The sequence below is a fragment of the Malus domestica genome, chromosome 06 (assembly GCF_042453785.1).
Source record: "Malus domestica chromosome 06, GDT2T_hap1".
Classification (NCBI taxonomy): Eukaryota; Viridiplantae; Streptophyta; class Magnoliopsida; order Rosales; family Rosaceae; genus Malus; species Malus domestica.
This window is the reverse complement of record NC_091666.1, coordinates 22,583,935-22,609,511: the sequence shown is the minus strand read 5'-3', so window position 1 is coordinate 22,609,511 and position 25,577 is coordinate 22,583,935. Positions and strand designations below refer to the sequence as shown.

The 25,577-nt window shown below is 37.0% G+C and overlaps 2 protein-coding genes and 1 long non-coding RNA gene across 3 annotated transcripts; all 3 read right to left on the bottom strand.

The window, feature by feature from the left end:
• Positions 1 to 6,352: 6,352 nt before the first annotated feature.
• LOC103423445 (uncharacterized) lies at positions 6,353 to 11,666 on the bottom strand. Its single transcript, XM_070823050.1, has 8 exons — positions 11,431 to 11,666; positions 10,091 to 10,155; positions 8,217 to 8,497; positions 7,748 to 7,986; positions 7,404 to 7,619; positions 7,193 to 7,291; positions 7,031 to 7,111; positions 6,353 to 6,929 (listed from the first exon to the last, which is right to left on the bottom strand). Exons 3-8 carry the CDS (start codon positions 8,488 to 8,490, stop codon positions 6,408 to 6,410), a joined length of 1,431 nt encoding a protein of 476 aa, XP_070679151.1. The 5' UTR covers positions 8,491 to 8,497; positions 10,091 to 10,155; positions 11,431 to 11,666; the 3' UTR covers positions 6,353 to 6,407.
• Positions 11,667 to 15,295: 3,629 nt separating this feature from the next.
• Positions 15,296 to 17,135, bottom strand: LOC114825536 (uncharacterized). The gene is made up of 3 exons (XR_003774291.2): positions 16,954 to 17,135; positions 16,164 to 16,209; positions 15,296 to 15,460 (listed from the first exon to the last, which is right to left on the bottom strand). It is a non-coding gene; the product is annotated as an uncharacterized lncRNA (long non-coding RNA).
• A 2,235-nt stretch (positions 17,136 to 19,370) lies between these two features.
• Positions 19,371 to 22,954, bottom strand: LOC114825466 (uncharacterized). The gene is made up of 3 exons (XM_029104194.2): positions 20,727 to 22,954; positions 20,228 to 20,624; positions 19,371 to 20,123 (listed from the first exon to the last, which is right to left on the bottom strand). The coding sequence occupies exons 1-3, from the start codon at positions 22,952 to 22,954 to the stop codon at positions 19,371 to 19,373; spliced, it is 3,378 nt and encodes a 1,125-aa protein (XP_028960027.2).
• Positions 22,955 to 25,577: the final 2,623 nt, after the last annotated feature.

The following is a 25,577-nucleotide window of genomic DNA, read 5'->3' as shown; positions in this document are numbered from 1 at the left end:
AGCACTCTTAGGATAGGTGACCCACTGGGAAGTTGCTCGTGAGTTCCCAAAAACAAAACCGTGAGGGAATGGTAAGCCCAAAGCAGACAATATCATGCTACGGTGGTGGAACGGGCCCGGGATGTGGTGGACCCGGGCCGAGATGTGACAAATGGTATCAGAGCCAATCCCTGGCTGGAAGTGTGTCGACGAGGACGTCGGGCCCCTAAGGGGGGTGGATTGTAACATCCCACATCGCTCAGGGGAATGATCCTTAAATGTATGTTCCTATCCTTACCTAGCATGAGGCATTTTGGGAACTCACTGGCTTCGGGTTCTATAGGAACTCCGAAGTTAAGCGAGAAGGAGGCCAAAGCACTCCCAGGATGAGTAACACACTGGGAAGTTTCTCGTGAGTTCCCAAAAACAAAACCGTAAGGGAATGGTAAGCCCAAAACGGACAATATTGTGCTACGGTGGTGGAATGAGCCCGAGATGTGGTGGACCCAGGTCGAGATGTGACATAATTTTCCAAATTTTCCAAATCTTTTAGCTCATTTTCTTGGTGATACCTTAAGAAAGACATGATTGCCAATGTTAAACTCCAATGGCCTTGTTCTTTTACCAGCATAATTCTTTTGTTGACTTTGAGCAGTAAGTAAGCGTTGTTTTATAATCTTGATCTTCTCAATAGTTTCTTGTACCGTATCTGGTCCTAGTAAAACATTTTCACCTACTTCCGCCCAACACAAAGGTGATCGGCATGATCTCCCATAAAGTGCTTCATAGGGTGCCATCCTTATACTTGATTGAAAACTATTGTTATAAGCAAATTCTGCTAAAGAAAGATGATCTTCCCAGCTTCCATGAAAATCTAAGACACAAGCTCGTAGCATATCTTCTAAAATTTGAATAGTTCTTTCTTATTAATCATAAGTTTGGGAATGAAATGCACTACTAAAATTCTTATAGCTCGTTGCAAATCCCAAAACCGAGAAGTGAATCTCGAATATCTATTCGAAACAATTGACAATGGAATTCCATGTAATTTAACTATCTCTTGATTGTAAATATTGCCAAGGATTTATGTGGAATCCGTCTTTTTCACTGGTATGAAATGTGCAGATTTAGTCAAACGATCTACAATGACCCAAACATCATCTTTCTTTTTAGGTGAATGCGGTAAGCCTGTAATGAAATCCATAGTTATATGATCCCACTTCCATTCTACAACAGGTCAAGATTGAAGAGAGTCAGCCGGTGTTTAATGTTCGGCTTTTACTTACTAATAAGTTAAACACTTAGATACAAGCACCTTTATAGCTTTCTTCATACCACTCCACCAAAACTGACGACGCAAATCATGATACATTTTTGTATTGCCTGGATGAATAGTGTACAACGAGTAATGTGCTTCATGAAGAATGTCATCTCGCAATTCTTGGACACCTGGTACATATAATCTGCCTAAGTATTTTAGGCTATCATCATCATGAAGAGTCCATCGCTCAGGCTTATCTCCGGCTAAAATTTTCTCGAATTGACTTAGAAAAGGCATCATCTTGTTGTTTTTCAACAACTTTTCCCAACAAAGTAGGTCTTGTAACCAAATTATAAAGACATGCCTTATTTTCATGTATATTCACATGTAAATCGTAGTCCAAAATAAACTCAATCATTTTCCACTTTTGGATTTGTAACCATGCTACAAATCCATGCGATTTTCTCCTTAAGGCATCCGCTACAACATTGGCTTTTCCAGGGTGATAGTGTAAACCAAAGTCAAAATCTTCTAAATATCTCATCCAACGTCATTGTCTTAAATTGAGCTCTTTCTAAGTAAAAAGATATTTCAAACTCTTGTGATCAGAGTAAAGCTCAAATCGCTCATCATAAAGGTAATGTCTCCAGGTCTTCAAAGCATGCACAATTGCAGCTAACTCTAAGTCATGTGTTGGATAATTCCTTTCAGATTGCATCAAAACACATCCAAGTCCTCGTAAAGATGCATTAGTATAAACTACATAATTTATGCCTATTTCAAGAATAATTAATACTGGTGTTGTCATCAAGCGAGTTTTTAATTCTTGAAATGACTCTTCATAGTCCTCATTCCATATAAACTTCACTACCTTTTGTGTCAACTTGGTCATTGGTGCAACTATTCAAGAAAAATCCTTCATAAACCTTTTGTAATATCCAGCCAATCCAAGAAAACTTTGTATTTTCGATACATTCTTTGGTTGGTTCCAATTCAATACTGCTTCCACTTTAGAATTATCAACTGCAATGCCCTCACTGGAAATTATGTCCTAAAAACTTTACTTTTGTCGTCCAAATTTCACATTTACTCAACTTGGCATACAATTTATTTTCTCTTAATGTTTGTAGAATAGTTCGTAAATGATCCTCATGCTCTTCTTTGGATCTAGAATAGACCAAAATGTCATCGATGAATACGATCACAAATTGATCCAAGCAATGTTGAATGATTCGATTCATCATATCCATAAATGTTGCTGGTGCATTTGTCAATCCAAAAGACATAACTAGAAATTCATAATGCCAATAACGAGTCCTGAATGCTGTTTTAGGTATATCTTCTGTTTTGACTTGAAGTTGATGATAACTTGATTAGAGATCAATCTTTGAAAAATATAGAGCACCTTTCAGCTGATCAAATAAATCAATCCTAGGTAGAGGGTACTTATTCTTTATAGTGATTCTATTTAGCAACCGATAATCAATGCACAATCTAAGGGTTGTATCACTTTTCCTCACAAATAATGCAGGAGCACCCCAAGGTGAAATATTTGGCCGAATAAATCCTTTCTCTTGAAATTCTTGAAGTTTCTTTTTGAGTTCTTTCAGTTTTGCTGGTGCCATTCGATGAGGAGGTATAGAAATAGGCGTTGAACCTGGGTATAATTCTATCACATACTCCACTTCATGCTTTGGTGGCAATCTAGATAACTCTTCGGGGAAAACATCAATGAATTCCTTTATTATAGTAATTAATTCTTCATGTGACCCACTAACTGCTTCAGTTATAATGCTGGCTAACAAGCCCAAATAATCAAATGTTCTTTTATGCACTATGTGAGCTTGCTTATCCCCATAGAAATTGAAAGTTTCTCCCTCATGAGTATTTATTGTAATTTTCTTTGTGCTGTAATTAACTATAACTTCATATTTTTTGAGCCAGTCCACCCCTAAGATAATATCATACTACAACATGTCTAATATCTTCAAATCAAAGGGAATTTTATGGTTTGACATTTCTATCTCGCAAGATTTACACACTTAAGTAACCTCTTTGCTACCACTCAAGGGAGATCCAACTAACAAAGAAAATTCCATATTTTGAGTTTCTAACCCAAGAGTAGATGCAAAACATTTCGATATAAATGAGTGTGTAGCGCCACCATCAAATAACACTCTAGCCAAAGAGTTGAAAACTAGAAACGTACCTTCCACTAGTTCATGCTTAGCTTGACTTGTCACATTTGCTATAGTACAAACTTGTCCCTATGTGAGTTGTCCAGATTTCTTTGTATTTGGAGGAGCTCTTGGTCTGGCTTGTGAAAATTATCCTCCTAGACGTTGTGAAGGTTGAATAACTTGTGGTCTTGGCCAATTTCCTTGAGTTTAATAAGGGACATAGTTCTAAGGTGGTGGTGCACGAAATTATGTTTATGGAGTGTAAAATTGTACTTGGGGGCACAATATTGCACTTGAGGTCCTTGATTCGTTTGTTGTCGTGGACAATTCTTCTTAATAAGTTCGATTTGCTGACATTGATAACATGTTTGGCGTTCTTGGCTTTCCTATGGTTGATACGAAAGAGAATTAAATCTTGTCTGCTTATTGGTATGTTCACTGCTAAAGTTCTTATAATCCAAAATTCTTTTATTTTCAAACCGTTCCGTTATGTATGCCATTTCCTTTACATCAGCATACTTGCTTAACTTTAGAAATTCCACATTTTCCAAGATTGGTTGTCTCAACCCTTCTTCAAATTTCCTCGCTTTTGCGACATCGTCGAGAATCATATAAGATGCAAAACACATAAGCTCTTCAAATTTAGCCTCATAGTCAATGATAGTTAAGTATCATTTTACAAGATTAACAAATTCTCTTGCTTTCATACTCCTCAAAGTACTTGGGAAATACTTATCCAAGAAGATAGTCTCAAATTCTTCCCAAGTTGTAACTTGTGTATTTGGATTACTTAAAATTGACTCCCACCAAAGGTATGCTTGTCCTTCTAAATAAGTACAAGCAACAATCACTCGAACGTCTTCTGGAACCTTTTGGTTATCCATTTTTCTCTTCATCTGCCTCAACCATTCTTCTGCGGCTATAGTGTTTGGCTCACCACTAAATATAGTTGGTTTCGTCTTGCAGAATTCTCCTTGTATCCTCATAACTCGATTTTCTTCAGTTTCATGATGTCGGTCTTGGTTATTACTTTCTCTAAATGTTGTGGCCATATCCTGAATAGCTAAAATTTCTTCGACATTTCCGTTGAACTCGTTTTGATTGTTTGCCATCTCAAATCCAACAAACAAATTATCTCAAAATAAAAGAAACAAAGAAAGAAATAATAATATAAAGTATATGGTAATACAAAGACAATTAAGAAAACATGTATTTAATAACATTTACACTATTTTACAACAAAAAATTGTTCATACTACTCCGACTATCTTACACTATGATACAACAAAAAGTCTTATACTCCACTGTCTTACACTATTTTACATCAAAAGACTAGTAGTTAGTTTGAAAGACTTAGTAGAGCTTTTTATACAACTACCATCTCATTTATCCTTTTTAATCTTCCTCATCCGAATGGATGATGATCACTTCTGATCGTGTATGTTGTGGTGGTGTAATGCTTTTAACTGAATTTTCACTCGGATCTTCTTCTCCTTCTTCATTTTCTTCTTGTACTGGCTCATTAGGTGGTTCTCTAGCCAATGGATTTTCGATATCTACTAGAGGCCACATATTTCCTTTCTCTTGTATAAGTTCCACTACTACGGAATTGTAAACATTATCACTATTGATTCCATCATCAGCAGCTTCAACAACATGCCTTCTCGTTCTAATGCTATGCTTTGCAATACGCTTTTGGGCTCGAAAAAAGTAATTGTGCCTTATAATTGCAGTCTATTTAATTATCTCCTTAACAAGATCTTTAGTGGAACTTCGAATAAGGTTATTATAGTGACCAAGATTGGTTGGAATACACCCATGATAGGAGAGATGGAATTCTCCGCACGATCCATCACTTATATTTGACTCCATTGTATCTGTCAAGGCCATAAAGAAATAAGACGTCTAGAATACAATAATTGTATAATAGATTGTCAAATTTGTAACAAAAACAAAACTTCCTTCTTAATGGTAAGAATACTTAAACTGGCAATTCTTAATTGAAGGATTGTAAACCTAATGCTCTGATTCCAATTAGTTATTATTATTATTTAGAGCATGAATAAAAAGGGTAACTTAAATGTAATAACAGGTGACTGTGTTGAACTAAAACGTTTTATTAAACAAAGTAATTTACATAGTCATTACACATAAAAGAAGCGACAACGACTCTTTAAAAAAAAGTTTTAAACTATTTATAAGCAGTCACTAGTCGAAAAAACACTTTGCGCGACGTAGGTACCTTCGTCGTGCAAAGTCCAAAGTCGTTGCGCAAGGGTTTGCGTGACGTACCTTCGTCGTGCAAAACCCGTCGCGCCAAGTCGGTAACGCTAGAGTTTGCTCGACCAAGGTATAACCTGCGTCGCGCAAGGAAACTTTGCACGACGTAGGTCCTGCGTCGCGCAAGGAAACTTTGCACGACGTAGGCCCTGCGTCGCGCAAGGAAACTTTGCACGACATAGGCCCTGCGTCGCGCAAGGCCACTTTGCACGACGTAGGCCCTGCGTCCCGCAAGGAAACTTTGCACGACGTAGGTCCTGCGTCGCGCAAGGAAACTTTGCACGACGTAGGTCCTGCGTCGCGCAAGGAAACTTTGCACGACGTAGGCCCTGCGTCGCGCAAGGCCACTTTGCACGACGTAGGCCCTGCGTCCCGCAAGGAAACTTTGCACGACGTAGGTCCTGCGTCGCGCAAGGAAACTTTGCACGACGTAGGTCCTGCGTCGCGCAAGGCCACTTTGCTCGACGTAGGGCCTATGTCGTGCAAAGTTTCCTTGCGGGACGCGACCTACGTCGCGCAAACCCTTTTTTTTTTTTTAAATGTTTTGGTCAAAACTATTTTTTTTTTTAATTTTTGATAAATATTGTAAAGAATAATTAATTAACCAAGCAAAAGTATTTAATTATAAAATATATAAAAATATATACATACAAGATGTCCAAACAAAAAAGAAAAAAGTACAAGTGAACTAGGTTTAAAACATCAAGCTACTGAGTATCGGGAGGGTGAGGTGGCTCTGAGATCGAAGGTGGATCAAGATGAGGTGCTGGTAGCGAGACTTGTAGGCCGGCCGTCTGTATGGCTCGTACAAGGTCTCTCACCGTTGCAGCATAGGTCCTCACCTCCTCGCTCTGGACCCTCAGCTGCGCTTCCATCTGCTCGCCCTGGGCCCTCATCTGCTCCTTCATCTGCTCGCCCTGGGCCCTCATCTGCTTGCCTTGGACCCTCATCTGCTCTTCCTGGATCGCAAGCTTACCCCTTAAGGTTGTCACTTCATCCATCAATGATGTGTTCAATCTGGAAGAAGAGGCACCCGTCTCACGAACCCGTGATTTCCCCATACCCCGAACAACCTGGCCATGACGACGACCAAGGTTCTCATCCAAGACTTCAGTCATGATCTGAAAACCTACATCCTCTGGTACCATGACATCCTCGATCGAAGTCTCCGGGGGAAGCTGCGATGCTGCTTCTTGGAGAACAGCAGTGCTCTTTTCCACCATAGTATCCTGTAATAATAAAGAAAAAACATATAATGTTTAATAACAAAATATAAATAATATTTGAACGATTCATACATATAAGAATAATAATAATTACATATACTTACATAAAACTGCCCAGCGATTTCATTACCAGGTCGAACGTAAACGTCCTTGAACATGTCGATCGCTGGGAACTTAGAACCCTCCTGAAGAAAAAAAACAATAAGAAAATTTTATTAATAATAATAAATAAATTGTATAAAATTTCAAAGTTAATATAGTATTACCTGACGTCGTTCCTCAAGCCTATACGAAAAGGGCTTCGAACCAGAATGGTGGAGAAGTGTCTTTGACTCTCGAGCTATCTGGCCAGCAACAGATTTCTTCTGTTAAACACACAATATACATGTTAGTGCAACTATTTGAAATAAATTAATAAAAAAACTTTAAAAATTACTAAAACAATAATAAATTTTTATTAAAATATTATGCACATACCACAAAGTTTGGGTCCGTAAAATGCTTGCAGAGCCACTCCCAATCCTCTGGCCGGTCATTCAATTCGCTTGGAACATGTAAGCGAGCAATCTCCAGATTATCCCATAACTTAAAATGATTGTGAAAATTGTGCTTCCAATTTTTGTACCGGCTTGCTAAGGTCCCCTCTAAGTAGGCCATGACCTCGGGGGATGCGTCATCAAGATCATAAATGAACTACGAATATGAAAAATAATAAATTAATAGTAAGAAATTTAATAATATTAAAGATAATATATTTTGGTTTTTAATATTTGTAAACAAAATTAAAAAAAATGATAAAGGCTAAAAATTAATATACTAACCGACAACTCGTGTCGCACCAGTTCCTTCTTGTCCTCGGGAATTTCTGCCCAAGACTGCCACTGAAAAGGACAATTGTCTCGAATAACAGCACCACAGCTACTAACGATGGAGCTATTCTGCTGTGAGGTAGACGCTCCACGATGTCGCGGGTCATACACAATCTTGATCTTGGTGCCGGTCTGACGTACGTTCTGTTTCTGCTTCAGCATTCGACTAGGCCCCCTGGTGTTTTTTTTAGCTAGCCAAAAATACTTAAATGGTGAAAACCCTAAGCTTAAATTTGTACAAAAAATTCGACACAACCTCCCATAATAGTATAGCATTTCCCAAAACCTTAAAACAATAAAATAACAGTAATTCACAACTTGCAACACATTTTCACAATCCAACTTATTTTCACCATCATAAAAATAATAGTTTTAAAATGAAAAAAAAATACAACGTAGTGAGAATTAAAAAAAAATGTACCTGGCTGGGAGGCCTCACCCTCGACTCTGGATGCCGAGGAAGTGTGATCAGAAGGCTCCGGCTCGCGGCGGCGCCGGTGAGGCCGCCGTGCACTGAGCGGCTGAACCGACACTGATGATGTCGATGAGACGGGCACCTGAGACGCCGTAGAAGTAGCCTCAGCAAGGGGTGTAGGCTCTTGAATCAATGGAGCACTCATGGGTGGAGCAGTAGATGCTGACAATGCGGGAGACGCATTGGTCACACTCCGACGACGAGTGATCAACTGCGACATCTATACACTTTTTGGACCATAAAAATATAACATTAGAAACTAATCATTTCTTGCATTTGAAACGAATCACCACTTGGACTAATAAAAGTGAATATATTCTTGTGCCATGAAGTAAAGACACAGGAAAACCAAATGTACAGAAACACACTAGCAGTAATGCCCGCGCGATGTTGCGGGTCATCAACAGTGACATCATTTTTTCAGCAGGACATGATATTTTAATTACATAATAGAAAATAATAGAAGACAAAAATTGTAGAAAGGAAGTTAATCATAATAATTCTTCACAAAAACCTACTTGGCAAAGATGGACAATTGGTAATAATAGAAATCATCAACAAAGAAATGTAGAAACAGATTAATAATCTAAAAGAAATGCAGAAACAGATTACAACAGCACATACATTAACAAACCAACTGAAAAGTTGCAAAATACCATAAACCTCAACTATTTACACCTTGCCATATTTATTTTTTACATCCATCAATTCGACCAACACATGGGTTCATCCACCAACAGCATAAAAAAAAATTTAAATCACAATTAAACTTAATACTTTATATCGAAATTTCCCTCTCAGTTTTTTATGTTTTCAATAGAAACCAAAACCAGAAAACTTTAACAAATTGGAGTCATTTGATTCATGTTTTTTAACAAATCAGAAACCCCTTTTAATCCAACAATTCTAAATACATATTAAAATTGGGATAAACAGAAACAGACTGGTAGCTAAATCAGAAAACAGCAGTGATAAAGAGAAATACTATTTCAACTAAACCTAATAGCAAACCAAAACACTGCATTGAAATCCCTTGACTCTATATTTGATCCCTATAAGCGTTCAAACGCTAACCAAATCACTGAGCCACTCTTTTCCTTTGAGTGCAAAACAAAGTAAAAAAAAGAAAAAACACCATTCAGTGCAAAGCTATTGAAAAAAAGAAAAAACACAGACATTATCTTCTTACGTGTTTAAAAATGAGAAAAAGAGGGCAAAACTCCTTCTACTAACGTACCTTATATTGTAAAAGCAATAGAGGGGTTGACATGGTTAAGTTTGATGAAGAATAATCAAAATAAGGTATTTTCAATCGTAACTTTATTATTTGAACCAATAAAAAGTGAAAGAGAAAAGAAAAAAGAAAAAAAAAGGCAAAGCAGATTGCCTTTTTTGTGCCTCAAAGAAAAACAAAAAAGAAACAAACTCTCTGTATTGAACACACACGATGCATACCCATGAATCCACTGCAATTATGTAAGATAATCAACATTTTTACTGCAAGTGTTCAGTTTATTGTAAAGCATAGAACTTATGGTGAACCAACATAATTGGCAGAATTTTAGTGTTATCTATTAAACACTATCAAAGCGGAATGAAACCCAGCAACGAATACACAATACCAATAACAAAATGATGGCGTGTGAACACCATGTAATGTTATAGACAGTCACACTGAACAAATCACCACTTATAAGGCATACGTGAACATTAAGACATAGCGGAATTCGACATAGGCTAAACCAACAGATAAAAAAACACAAAATATATCAGCCAAATAAAAAAAACCAACACTTTGTACAAAAAGATAATAGCTTTACCTCCTTCCAAGAACAGTAATTGAACTACAGCCAATTGGGTCTGTTGGGTGGCAATCGTGATACCGCTGCAACACAGAGTGGTACAAAATTAACAAAAATCTCAGCAAGACGAACAACAAAAATCACAAATTACATAACTCCAATTCAGTCTTCATGTCATTCCATATAAAATAATACACCAATTCTTTTCATACATCACTTGTTGGACAGTTAATTTCAGGATAATTGATTAAAAAAGAACTTATTCTATAGCCAACTAAACAAATTAGAATACCACTGAGAATAAGCATGTGTCCTCACACATGAAACACCACAGAGAGAGATTGATTGAATGGAAGGACATTTCTTTTTTGGTACAACGATATCCTAAATTACTCTAAATTTACGAAGAGATCTAAAACCCACCAGCAAGTAGGTAAACACACAAATCCGGCAAATGATTAGTTACATGCAGGAAGGACTGTCGCAACGAAACCATAAAATCTGCAAACAAAATATTGTATCGCAATTGCCTGTAAATCTCAAAGCTCTTTAACAGAAACAGAAAACCTGAATTCATCTAGAACAAGATGCCAATCCAATGCAATTTGAAAGACATTCATACACAAAGGTTGCAAGATTTATTCCGGTACTTGCCCGAGTAACAAGGATCGCAAGTGCAGTATGTTAAGGATAGACGAAAATGACAACACACAACGTTAATCAGCACCATACACTTCGTACAGAGCAGCTTAAGATATCGGCGTGCAGAGAGAGAATGAAATCTACAGAACTCAAATGCAATCAACTACAACACATGATCCAATTCTAATCATCAGAACACTCGCTCATAATACCAAAGGGTTATCGCTACACAAGGGAAATTCCAGATTCAACTACAAAAGCTCCATGTATGCAAACTAAAAACCTTACTCTCTTAAATAAAGATAGATATGGAGCACAAGCTGAATCCGTGATTCAGTATTCAGCCCTCCGACTAAATAAAACAATGTGAAACCCAACGATCGAGGCCAAATCACTTGCAAAGCATTTGCATATCAACACACAATATACATTGAAAACAATTTGGTGCATCGATGAACAAAAGTAGCAGCTATAACATTTCCATGACAGAAATTGATCACTGATAATCTTTATATGGAGGAAGAGAATCAACTTCTCAGCGGCCCTAAACCCAAAACACCAATAGCGGCGTTCCAACCCGTGCGATTTCACAAACTTGTCAGCGGAGGAAGAGAATCACAAAACACACATACATCAACAAAATACTCAGAAATCAACATGCAATTTGAGCCTAAACCCTAAATAACAAAAACCCATCGAAAGTTAGAAACCGTTACCTTGATTTTGGGACTTGATTCGCGTCGGCTTCGAGATTTGCGTGAAGGTCTGTCGTTTGGGTTCGAGATTGTGAAGAGAAAAGATTTGGGGTTGAAGATTTGTGAAGAGGAGAGAGGAAGATAAAGAGGGACGGTTGGGTTAGGTTCGAATATAAGTAGGAGGTTTCTGTGTTCAAGAGAAAGATGAAGAACGGCAAACTGAAAAAATTTGGAAAAATTGAAAAACAAAGCGCCTATTTTTCATTATTGTACCGCCAAAATTATCAGACCTTGCACGACGAAGGCGTCACGCAAAGTATTTATTTGGAAAAAACAATTATTATAAAAATTACTGAAAATGTGACTTTCCTCCTTTCAAATTCAAATTTTTTTAACATCCCCCACAATAATATATTTTTCTAACAAAAACCCACTATAAATTATTTTTTTCATATTTATCAGTCAATTTCTTAAGTATTATAAGTACGAAATAAATAAATTAAAATATACTTAGTAAATATATATACCGTTGAACTTCACGGGAAAAGCATCGTATGAAATTAACTAGTTTCAAAGATCAAACCGTCAAACTTGTTTGTATATGCTTTGAGATCGCATCAGCCAAAAATCGCAAAAAACAAACATATAGAGATCAAGTAACGGGACAAAACTTTTCGACGAATATAAACGAAAAAGCACGATTTAACGGTTAATTTAACTCCGATTTTGATTATTTTTTACAGCTACACTCCTTAATCCTATATGAATACAATAAACTAATTCGATCGTCAATTTAAAATATTGACACAAGTGGATACCACAATATTTTATGTTATACTTAATGACAATATAAATAAACTTCAAATTTAGTGAATCTAATGTTTTGATGTGATACGCATTGTACGAAACTAGTTTCAACGATCCAACCGTCAAAGTTGTTTGTATATGCTTCGAGATCATGTACGCCAAAAATCTCAAAAAAATAACATATAGAGATCAAGTAACGGGACAAAACTTTTCGACGATTATAAACGAAAAAGCACGATTTAACGGTTAATTTAACTCCGATTTTGATGATTTTTTACAGCTACACTCCTTAATCCTATATGAATACAATAAACTAATTCGATCGTCAATTTAAAATATTGACACAAGTGGATACCACAATATCTTATGTTATACTTAATGACAATATAAATAAACTTCAAATTTAGTGAATCTAATGTTTTGATGTGATACGCATTGTACGAAACTAGTTTCAACGATCCAACCGTCAAAGTTGTTTGTATATGCTTCGAGATCATGTACGCCAAAAATCGCAAAAAAAAACATATAGAGATCAAGTAACGGGACAAAACTTTTCGACGATTATAAACGAAAAAACACGATTTAACGGTAAATTTCACTCCGATTTTGATGATTTTTTACAGCTACACTCCTTAATCCTATATGAATACAATAAACTAATTCGATCGTCAATTTAAAATATTGACACAAGTGGATACCACAATATCTTATGTTATACTTAATGACAATATAAATAAACTTCAAATTTAGTGAATCTAATGTTTTGATGTGATACGCATTGTACGAAACTAATTTCAACGATCCAACCGTCAAAGTTGTTTGTATATGCTTCGAGATCATGTACGCCAAAAATCTCAAAAAAATAACATATAGAGATCAAGTAACGGGACAAAACTTTTCGACGATTATAAACGAAAAAGCACGATTTAACGGTTAATTTAACTCCGATTTTGATGATTTTTTACAGCTACACTCCTTAATCCTATATGAATACAATAAACTAATTCGATCGTCAATTTAAAATATTGACACAAGTGGATACCACAATATCTTATGTTATACTTAATGACAATATAAATAAACTTCAAATTTAGTGAATCTAATGTTTTGATGTGATACGCATTGTACGAAACTAGTTTCAACGATCCAACCGTCAAAGTTGTTTGTATATGCTTCGAGATCATGTACGCCAAAAATCGCAAAAAAAAAAACACATAGAGATCAAGTAACGGGACAAAACTTTTCGACGATTATAAACGAAAAAACACGATTTAACGGTTAATTTAACTCCGATTTTGATGATTTTTTATAGCTACACTCCTTAATCCTATATAAATACAATAAACTAATTCGATCATCAATAAACTAATTCAACATAAAGTATATAACACAAAATCTTCAAAAACAAAATAAAGTATTTATTTTGTACTCATAAGCCCAAAAAAAAAAAAAAAAAAAACTTGCGCGACGTAGGTACATCTGTCGCGCAAAATATCTTTGCGCAACGTAGATGCACCTGCGTTGCGCAAAATAGCTTCGCGCGACGCATGTACCTACGTCGCGCAACGTTTTTTTTTTTTTTTTTTTTTTTTTTTTGGGCTTATGAGTACAAAATAAATACTTTATTTTGTTTTTGAAGATTTTGTGTTATATACTTTATGTTGAATATATTTTGTGTTTGAAAATATATAAATTTAGTTTGTTATTATTCCTTAAAAAATTATATTTTTTTTAGGCCTATGTAGCACTCCATAGTTGGAGATTGCCTTAATTAGTAGTGTATCCGATTCAAGTTTTCGTTATTAGTAATACTGTATAGTGGTTGGAGTAGAATGTCAGGAGGTTTGTGAAGGCCGGTCAAACAAAGGTATGGAATAAGAACCTCTTGAAGGAGGAAATAGAGGAGAGGCTAAGAGATTTGAGATGATGCTACTTGAAATAGTAACATTTCGATGACGTGAAAAAGTTCCAATTGGTCATCTACAAGAGTCGAGCTTAACACATCTTACTTAAAACAAATATTTGCAAGTAGATTTCATATACCAGAATAAATTCAACATAAATTATATAACACAAAATCTTCAAAAACAAAATAAAGTTTTTATTTTGTACTCATAAGCCAAAAAAAAAAAAAAAAACTTGCGCGACGTAGGTACATGCGTCGCGCGAAGCTATTTTGCGCAACGTAGGTGCATCTACGTTGCGCAAAGATAGTTTGCGCGACGGATGTACCTACGTCGCGCAAAGTTTTTTGTTTTGTTTTGGGCTTATGAGTACAAAATAAATACTTTATTTTGTTTTTGAAGATTGCCTTAATTAGTAGTGTCTCCGATTCAAGTTTTCGTTATTACAATAATACTGTTTGGTGATTGGAGTGGAATGTCAGGAGGTTTGTGAAGGCCGATCAAACAAAGGTATGGAATAAGAACCTCTTCAGGGAGGAAATAGAGGAGAGGCTAAGATTTGAGATGACGCTACTTGAAAGAGTAACATTTCAATGACGTGAAAAAGTTCCAATTGGTCATCTACAATAGTCGAGCATAACACATCTTACTTAAAAAAGAAAAAGGTAATGAAAGAAAAGAAAAAATACTTGCGCGACGTAGGTACACGTGCGTCACGCAAAATAGCTCAAGTTATCTACCAAGTTAACTTAAGCTATTTATTGTATACTCAAAACGACTCAAGTTATCTACCAAGCTTGTACATTTTAAGCTCGCTCAAGCTCGACTCATATAATTAAAAAGCAATTCAAAAATATGTAAATTCATTACACCCTGATAAATAAGAAATGTGATTGTTTGAAATGCCCTCTCTTGGAAGCTGATCAGGTACAAAACGCATTGCTGCAACATGGCTCTTTGCAGTCACAATTGAGAGTTCTCGTACTGTAGAAAGATGTTTGTCATTTTATCACTTAAAACGTATGAAGAATATTTTTCACTAAATTATTCTCATTTAGCGTGCAAATGAAATCACAAGTGCTCAACTATCTGTAAATAGTACCATATTCTATAAAATTAGAATCATTACAAAAAAAGCTAGCAAACATTCCATTACCTGTAAATTTGTAGTGAATTCACCAAATAACTTGACATGGAATATGTGTACATCAAATGGGCGATATGTGACAAGTATATATTCTTGATAGACATCCATCACCATTGGTTTAGCCAGCAATGGTTTTTGACAAAGTAGCGAGCTCTGATCAAGATGATATCTTGGATAGAAAAGCAATTCGTAACTGCAATTTTAGATCAAACCATTACAAATATCCCACAGTACATAATAAAACAACTAAAAAAAATAATCCACACTGGTTCCATATCTCACACCCTTCTCTCTTTCTACTCCGGCTCTCTACTCTAGCTACCAGTTTTTTATTCTTCAAGTGCCCATAACAAATTACTTAAACCCCACAAGATTTGGAAAAGCAAGGCACCGCACTCTTCATTGCACATACTTCATAACAAACATCTTATCAATAAGTTTGCAAGTACAGATGAAATTCACACCGAAATGTTCTCGTATAGTGAAAGCAATGACAAAAGTAGGCAACTTTAATTGGAGCAGAAATTTCACAAACACATAATCAACATATAAGTTTAAATTTTGACATTACTCCAGCAAACAGCACAAAGGCAATAAGCTATCTATCTTCAAAAGCCTCCCATCCCTGATTTAGAGACATCAGTCATCCAAAAATCTCAAAAACATTTTCCCATCTTGAAAAGACAAACAAACGCCACAATCACATATGAAGTTCAAAGCTCAAACAAATAAATGGACAACATAACAAAGTTGCCGAAAAGTTTCCAGATCTACATAACAAAGTTACAATCATTCCAACAATTCCTTAGGTACTTCACAACAGCCGTTTCCAGAAGACGATATCGTGATAAGATTTCTTAGTCATTATTTGATTCAAACAGGGGAAACGAGATTACCTGATTCTTCATCTGCATGAGATCCTGGAGATACTTTAATGTCAACCTGTTGTAATGCATCAGCAAACATATGGTTAAGCAAATAGATAAACAATTACAATATGGAAAGATAACCGCCCGATGAAGTCTTGTATAATGTGATTTCTCATTCCCATCTCAGACTTATTTCTCAACATACACCAATTGCTCAAAGAAAAATCTTGATTTGTAATTGCTTCTAGGTCAAAATATGCGGTCAATTATGTGTTGATAAAGGGATCAAAAGATGCTAAAGATCAAATGCGGAAGACTGCTAGCGCGAGGGAAAGAGTTGAGCAACTCCAAATGGGGGGATAGCTAAGTTGGCGGTCTCAACTCATAAGGGAGTATAATTTGTAAAAACCCTAGGGTAGATTCTCGGTGAACCCTCTCAAAAAATGGGGGAAAGCTATGGGGTCTATGACAAATGAGAGAGACTACGAATAGCTGGAGCAGTGCCAGGTAACCAACATTTTCTAATCACATTACAAGCCAATTAACACACGATCGTAATCATCTTTGGAATGTAACAAGTACACATCAACTATCGCATTACGCAACTAGCATGATAATTGAACAAGAACTATACAAGAGAAAAAAGAGGAATGATGTGTCTCATCTAGCACCATGAGTGTTTGCACTAAACAGCATTAAATTTTGGTCCTCGTTGCAACTACCGCCATTGACAGAGTCGTAGCTAAAAACCAAAGGACTTTCTAGTTTCTACTATAATACTGGGTATTCTACAACAGATCAGAAAACTATTGCATACCTGACATACAGGTTCCCCCCACTCTCCCTGGGTAATCCCCTGTAGCTCTTACAGCTGCCACGACCTACGTGCAGCATCAAACCGAAATCATAAACAAAAGATAACAAAATTCACATGCAAAGACGATTTCAGTTACCAATAAAATCCAAGCAGTTGTAACTAAGGCAACATTTCCCACTGCACCGAGCCCAAAACACACATATTAGGCCTAATATTTTCATTAAATATAGACTAGTTTAACTATGTCGAATAAATTCCAAAAAAGTCCCATTCTTTTCCCCAGCCTTCTCAGCAAACGAACAATCATCTAGTTTCAGGTAAAGGGACAAAAAACTACCTGCAACAAAACACTCAAACTTACGAAAATTCAAAACAACCTATATATCCTGTTGCAGTCACCTATCACTGACAGCTTGAGTCCTAGTTTACATATCAAAACCCACAATTAAGCAGTATTGAAAAAAGCTAATTAACTGATTGCAATGCAAGTTTACAACGAACAAGGACTTACCGCACCACGATCACGAGGATGGTTGTACTGGCACCGACCACCGTATCCACAGAACCCGGTTCGCATGTAGTAGACACAGTTGGGCACGCCGGGTCTCTCCGGGCACGATTCGCTGCTTGTTAGCCCCAATTGCCACATTTGCTCTACAATTCCCCCGCAAACCAGAACAAAACCCCAATCACAACCTCACATTACCAAACCAAACACAAAACCCTAGAAACCCCAGATTACGAAAATAGCACAAATCGAGCTCAAACGAAGCGAAATTAAAACGCCGAGCAAGTAAAGGAGTACCTTCGAGGCCGGAGATCCAATGATGAGGATGATGGAGCCAGGGTGGCCAGCAGAAACCCAACCGGATATTGAACAACAGGCATATCAACGAGAGATGAAGCTGAGAGGTTGTACCTCATGGTCTGCACTCGATGGTCAAATTTCCATGTAAATCCAAACTTGCACTGACCATTTTGCAGGTAGAATGTACACGGTTGCACGCACTCCCTGTCCAAACACGATGGTTAATTTTCTCCATAGAATATGACATTGTTGAACTAATTAATGAAATATACGCAATTCACCACATATATGGTAAAATGCTTAAAATAAACGACACGGGCACAAAAAGGCACGACAGCTAACATTAAAAATCTAAAAACGCCTGTTGCTTCACGATAATACCTTGGTTACAAAGCGGCTAACCAAATTTAAATAATAAAACAAAAAATGTGAAGAATAAGACTGAACCAGCAAGACCAGGTAAAGAAAAGCAACCCTACATTAGAGGGGAAAGACATCTCAAAGAATGAGGGCAATAACAATTCTATCAACGATGAACAAACATTTTCTCAAAAACAGCATCTCAAAAACAACACAAAATCTGTAACATTTTCCTCCAATTTTTCCATCAGGCCATTATAGATATGGAGACAGGGTAGCGTGAGAATGTGTTCGGAGATGACCTGGACAAAACGACGGCGTCGAGACTGTTGAGGATCCAGATGGCTCTGATGCTGGAACCTCCGGTCATGGCTTCTCTTAGCAACTGATTATCTGACAGAAGACAGCGTCTCACACCTCTGCGGGTTCCGGAAATGTTAACAATTTTCCCCCAAGGTTGGTCTGCAAAAGCACACACGTGGAGATAAGTTAATGCAAAGTAAATGCACAACCAGACTCTTGGAACTGCATAATGAAGTACTAAATAGTCAATTACTCAAGGAATACATAACTTAACACACTGCTTTTATAATTGGTGATAAATTTTATCCAAAGGTAAAATTAAAATAGCTATTTGTGAAGAAGCTCACACTCCATAAGCATAAGCGAGACTTTAAGAGCTTGACCAAAAGCAGACTCCACATTCACGTTGTCTTGAAACATAGACTCCACTACGCTTCTTGATTCAGATAGATTAACAAGTAGATCATCTGGCAATGGAACAAATACATCATCTAGATCTGAGACCACCATCATTTGAGGCTGAGTCAAAGATGAATGCACATAAAACTCACAGGATCTCAGCACAAATGTTGGTAGTCGGACAAAAAAAAAAAGAAAATAACAAATTATGTTAACACTTAAGCGTGATAACAGAAAACACATACCTTCAAAGCATGATCAGATGGTTTGAGCCACAACCTGCAAAGAGGTCATCCATAAATTTCAATAATTCCAACAGAGAGGTAAACAGACCTTTGGTAGTAGGTAATCAAAGATATAATAAAAACAACTCAAATGAAAAGATATCACAACCTTCCATGAGACTAACATAAAACATAAAACTTACATGATATCTTTATCTTTATAGAATGGAGACGATCGGACGATTTGTTGGGAATATTAGTGTGGGTAGATGAGAAGCGGTGTTAAACCCTCAGCCTCCTGCTTTTGCCTTTACAAGTTTATATTAATCCTCATCCGAACTACAATAATAACTGTCGCTATCCTCACTACTATCATTTCCGGTTTCCCATTCGTCCTCATCTTCGTTTGCCTCTTTTGGTGCATTGTATTGAGGCAAATCACCAAGGTCAATTGATATTTCGAATTCGGGTACTCCAGGTATGTCAAACGGTTCTTGGACAATATTAGTATCTCGGAGTGTTTCTTCACCAATTTCTATCGAAGATGATAACTGTTGGTCAGCGACGTCGTCGTTGTCATCATGATCTAGTTCCGGAATATCATATAGCCCTCTTCGCTCAATCTTCTGAACAACTTTCCAACCATTGCCGGCTTTAGGGTCGTCTAGATAGAATATTTGTTTCGCCATAGTTGCCAAAATGTATGGGTCTTCATCGTACCAATGTCTCGTACTGTTTACTGATAGTAAACCATGATCTCGCTTAACACTTGTTCGGTTATGTGGGTTTGTATCAAACCAAAGGCACTTAAACAATATCACTTGACACCTGTCTTTGTAAAGCAATTGTACTACACTAGTTAGTTTGCCATAAAAATTAATGTCTTCACTGTCGCCTGCACCCGGGACATGAACACCACTATTTTGAGTAGACAACTTGTCATCACGTGTTGCCCCCAAGAACTTGATCCCGTTTACATGACAACCCGAGAACAATTCAACGTGAAGCGGTCCTCTCGCCAAGTTATATAATTCTTCATCGTAAGAGGGTGAATTCAATTCCTTCAATTTGTTCATCTAATATGACATATACAAAAAGTTAACATGTTAGTGTAACCAAATTTAAAGAAAGGCATGAACAAGTTGGAAAATATGCTCAATTCAAACCACATACAACTTACCTGTGCGTGAAACCACGAAGGAAACAAGTCACGGTGCTTCTTGGCATATAAATGTGAAGGATGTTCCCGCTTCATCAACTGTTCATGCTCTTCAAGGTATGGCAAAGCCTCCTCACAATTGTTGAGTATGAACCAATGCGCTACCTCCATGTCATTTTTGGTAAACGATTCGCCTTTTACAGGATCGCCAAATGGTCGCGCAATTTGGGCAAAAACAGACAGTTTCTCTTTTCTGACACCACCGTCATTATTGCGTTGAGGACGATTGAAAGCTGTCTCAACATCTTCAAGATACATTGCACAAAAAGTTAGTGACTCATATGCGACCCATGCCTCTACCAGTGATCCTTCGGGCTTTGCCCTGTTTCGAACACATTTTCTCAACTCACCAATATATCTGCACAAATAAAAGGTATGCTACAAATTATTCAAAGTGTTTGTTGATCATGAATCTAATATATATATATATATATACACACACACACACTTAATTAAGTACCTTTCTATTGGATACATCCATCGACAGTTCACTGGTCCAGCAAGCAATGCCTCATCTGGCAAGTGAATCATCACGTGAATCATACTTGTAAAGAAAGCTGGGGGAAATATCTGTTCGAATTTGCATAAGACGTTCACAATGTCGTCTTGCAATTGTTTAACATCCGACTTTCGTAAACACCTTGCAGTTAACTGCGAAAAAAATCTCGACAACAACACGATTGGTTTCACCACATCAAGAGGCAATAAGTGTCGAATACCAACCGGAAGAAGGCGTTGGAGTATCACATGACAATCATGACTCTTGATGTTTGAAAATTTACACCCCTTCACGTTCACGCAACGCGAGATATTGGAAGCGTACCCATCTGGAAACTTTACAGAAGAAATAAAGTTGAAAAACTCTTTCTTCCCATTCGGCTTAACTGTAAAAAAAGGATGGCCTTTCTTCAATGTACCACCGACACTCTGCATCCACAAAGATGACCTAATGCCCATTCGTTCCAAATCGAGGCGAGCTTCGATCGTGTCCTTCGTTTTTCCTTCAATGTCTAGAATTGTCCCGACCAAAGTATCAAACACATTTTTCTCAATATGCATAACATCTAAGTTGTGTCTCACTTTTAACTTTGACCAATACGGGAGCTCAAAGAACATACTCTTGTGCGTCCAGTTCAGATGTGTAGTTGGTCTGGGCTTACTGACCCCTTTGCCCAAATGACCAAATTCCAAACAATTTAACTGATCCAAAATCTCATCTCCAGACCATTCTCTTGGTCTTAGCCGAGTCTCTTTTGTGCCGTGGAAGGCTTTATCATTCTGACGCCACTCGTTGTCCCAAGGGAGCCATCTACGATGACCAAGATAACAAACTTTTCTCGCATGCCAAGACGATGTTACGTTCTCCTTGCATATTGGACATGCCAAATAACCCTTAGTCATCCACCCAGAAACCATTGCATACGCGGGAAAATCGTTTACTGTCCACATCACTGCCGCTCGCATGGTGAACATCTGCCCAGTATACTTATCGTATGTACGAACACCGTTTTCCCATAAATCTTTTAGCTCATCAACCAACGGCCGCAAATAAACATCAATGGACTTTCCTAGATCTTCGCTCATTAATAGAGTCAACATCATGTATTCTTTTTTCATGCACTTCCAAGGCGGCAGATTATAAGGAAACAAGACGACCGGCCATGTGCTGTGGTTTTGGTTTAAAACCCCAAACGGATTAAATCCGTCGGTGGCAAGTCCCAATCTGACGTTGCGTGGATCAGCTGCAAAATCAGGGTACATCCGATCGAATTCTTTCCATGCCTCTCCATCTGCAGGATGCCTCATAACATCGTCATTTACCCGTCCTTCTTTATGCCATCTCATGTCGGTTGCCGTATGCATCGACATGTACAATCGTTGCAACCTAGGCTTCAATGGAAGATACCGCATTACTTTTTGTGGAATCTTGGTCTTTCTATTCTGTGATGTCATTTTAAATCTCGGCTCATTGCAGATAGGGCATTTATCCAACTGTTTGTTCTCCTTATAAAACAATATACAATTATTTACACATGCGTGAATTTTTTCATACCCCAATCCGAGACCCTTCAACACTTTTTGGGCACTTTTTTGATCTTCAGGTAAACAATTATCCTTTGGAAGCATCCTCTTGATAACTCCCAAAAAGTAATCAAAACACTTGTTTGACAAATGAAACTTGATCTTGCCATGCATCAACTCCACAATTGCTGAGAGCACCGAAAAGTTCTCGCAACCCGGATATAATTCTTGCTTGGCATTTTTCAATAGTTTTTCATAGTTTTTAAATTCCTCACTGTCCATGGTTGGACGACCGTCATCTCCCCCTTCCTCGTTGGTGTTGCTTGAGGCGTATAGATAAACGTCATTTACAATATTCATAACTTGTTCACTAGGATCCACATTAGATTCAACAGTCTCCACTTGTGTCACGTATGAAGACGAAGCTTGGTCTAATCGTTCTCCATGATGATACCAAGTAGTATACGTCTCCATCATCCCATTTCTAACTAAATGAAATCGAACATTTTCGAATGTCTCCCACATTGAGTTGTTACACCTTCTACATGGACATCGGATATGAGTTGAACCTGGGTTGTGTCTAGTTGCAAATTCAGTGAACTTATCTATTCCATCCAAGTACTGAACATCACATCTATTATGATTCTGTATCCATTGTCTGTCCATTTTGTCTGCAATCCCAATAATAGTACAAGAGTTACAACAACTTCAACTACTGTATTGTCACCTTATTCCTCCGGTAAGGGCCCTATCCCATTCAGAAATGCACATTTATGTGTCGTAATTTACGATTTCAATGGATTAAATGTCGACGTGGGCTAATTTCGGCAGCATCTCCTTACAGTTCTTCAAGTGCACGCCGTAGATACATAATATCCACCGTGTACTCGAAGAACAACAGGAAATGTTACCAAAATTTCCACTATCGATACCTAATCCATTAACCGCAAACTACAACACATAACTATGCATTCCCAAACTGTCCATAAAATGGGACAATTCAAGAATTAATTGGACCGCAGTCATGCTTTCGCATCCATACACGAAATCCAACTAATTCTCAAACGGGAAACTAAGCTTTTTCTTGAAAAAAATGTACAAAGTTAAGTAGTATTAAATCACAATAATTACTAAAGCTAAATAAAATAGATAAAATTAATAAAGATCAATTACAAATTCAATCCAAAAAAACTCCAACATGACAAAAAAAGGGCATAGCACGTAGACAAAGGTACACAATAACAAGTATAAGGAATCTGAAGTTGCTCAAAAATTGGTGTTCATACGTGATCAGGGGAAATAATATAGCTATATAAAATAGGTTAAAATGAAAACCAAACTCTTGACCAAAAATTTAGATCTTTACAATCTTCCTTAAAATTTTGCTTTTATTTTTTTATGCTAATTTTAAAAAATTCCTATCCATGAGGATTAAAAGCTCCTTTGCACCATTAATAGATTCAGTAAATCTTCATAGAGAGCATGATATGATATGTTATAAACTGTAAAGATGAAAGGATTGTTCATAAATTTCCAAAGAGTGTCCTGTTTGTCTACCCTTCTTGTTTCATATATCGAACTAAACTAGTTACAAGACTGGTTGTAATAGTGTGCCATTCCAATATTTATAGCAAATATGTGGCTGAACTTTTTGATATTTATAGATAGAAACTTATCAATTTTTTCTTTTCTTTCTAAATATCTTTTACAATCCCTTTTAGTTTGGACTATATATCCACTTAATCAAGGTTATTTTTTCTAAAGTATCATTTTTATCTCTTTTTAGTTCATTTTTTTTGTTCAAGCGATAGTGAAATGTAGATTTTCTTGTATTTACCCTCACGTTAGAGAAAGAGTCCCTTTGTGCTACACTGCCATCATCAATAGGAGACCAAATTTTTCAATATATTGGGTATTTACCAAACTAAGTATTTACCCTCAATCATATATGCATGATAAGAACAAAAAAGATCAAAATTTTCAATATATTGGGTAATATCCACCAAAATTTCAATACAATCATATATAAAAATGGATGAATAACATAGAAGTTTTTAAATCACCTCACTCAGTTAATGAGTTCAAGTATAATCAAAGCACAATCTAAACTTTCATCTGGTAGTTGGTACAATAGTTTCTTGGTCACAACTCCCAAAAACATTTAGTAATAAACACACATGAAAAGATTATATGGACAGGTGGAGATTCAGCAAATCCAATTTTCAAACACGTGAGAACAATGCAAATGAACAAAAGAATGGTTAAACATACTTCAATGTTCAATAGAGGTTTTCGGGAATCAAGATCTTCTGGGGTGAATTCAGCCTGAATGAAGCAAAATACAAAAGCACATATCAGTACATCACATACAAACAAAGAACTGTAAAAATATTAATGACAGGGGAAACATGTAGCCTCCACAAAACTGTAAAACTATTACAATCGAACACAAAACTGAATAAGGACAGCTAGATAGGACCTCTACCTTACAAAACTGAATAAGATAATTCCAAGGAAATTGTGATCAGGCGACTATGAAGGTTTGCAGGTGAGGAACAGGGGAAGGCTGCTATGGAGTTTATGAATTGTATTAGAACACTGGAAAGAAAGATAAAAAGCAGATTTTCGTGTTGACTTTGCGCGACGAAGCCAGGCGTCGCGCAAAGTTGGAAAAAAGCGGTAAATAAACGTGGTTTGGCGCCAAACTCTTGCGCGACGCACAAGACGTTGCGCAAGTAGTCTTTGCACGACGGCACTTTGCGCGACGAAGGAGTGCGTCGTGCAAAGATATTTTGCGCGACGAAGGTACAACTACGTCGCGCAATGCTGTTTTGCGCGACTCACTCCTTCGTCGCGCAAAGTGCCGTCGTGCAAAGACTACTTGCGCAACGTCTTGTGCATTTCGTCGCGCAAACATACTTTGCGCGACTAAATTTTCTGCGTCGCGCAAGTTTCCGTCGTGCAAACATGTTTTTGTACTAGTGAGTCTCTTTCTTCCAAGTCAACCACTAGATTTCTGTCTCAGCTCATGTAACACAATTAATAACGGGTGAACTAAAAGCTCAGTAGGGGCCCAAGGTCTTAAATGATTAATATTATTAATGTTATGAATGTTTTATGAGTAATGTAATGCAAGAACGTACTTCTTTTCTACCCAACCCGTTAATCTATATATTAAAACAAACAGACCTGCATGTCTCATACCATGCATCTTACCACTGTGGTCTCGAGTGCTTTAATATATAAAATAACCCCCATCAAATATCCCAAGTTCATAAACCCCTTTTGC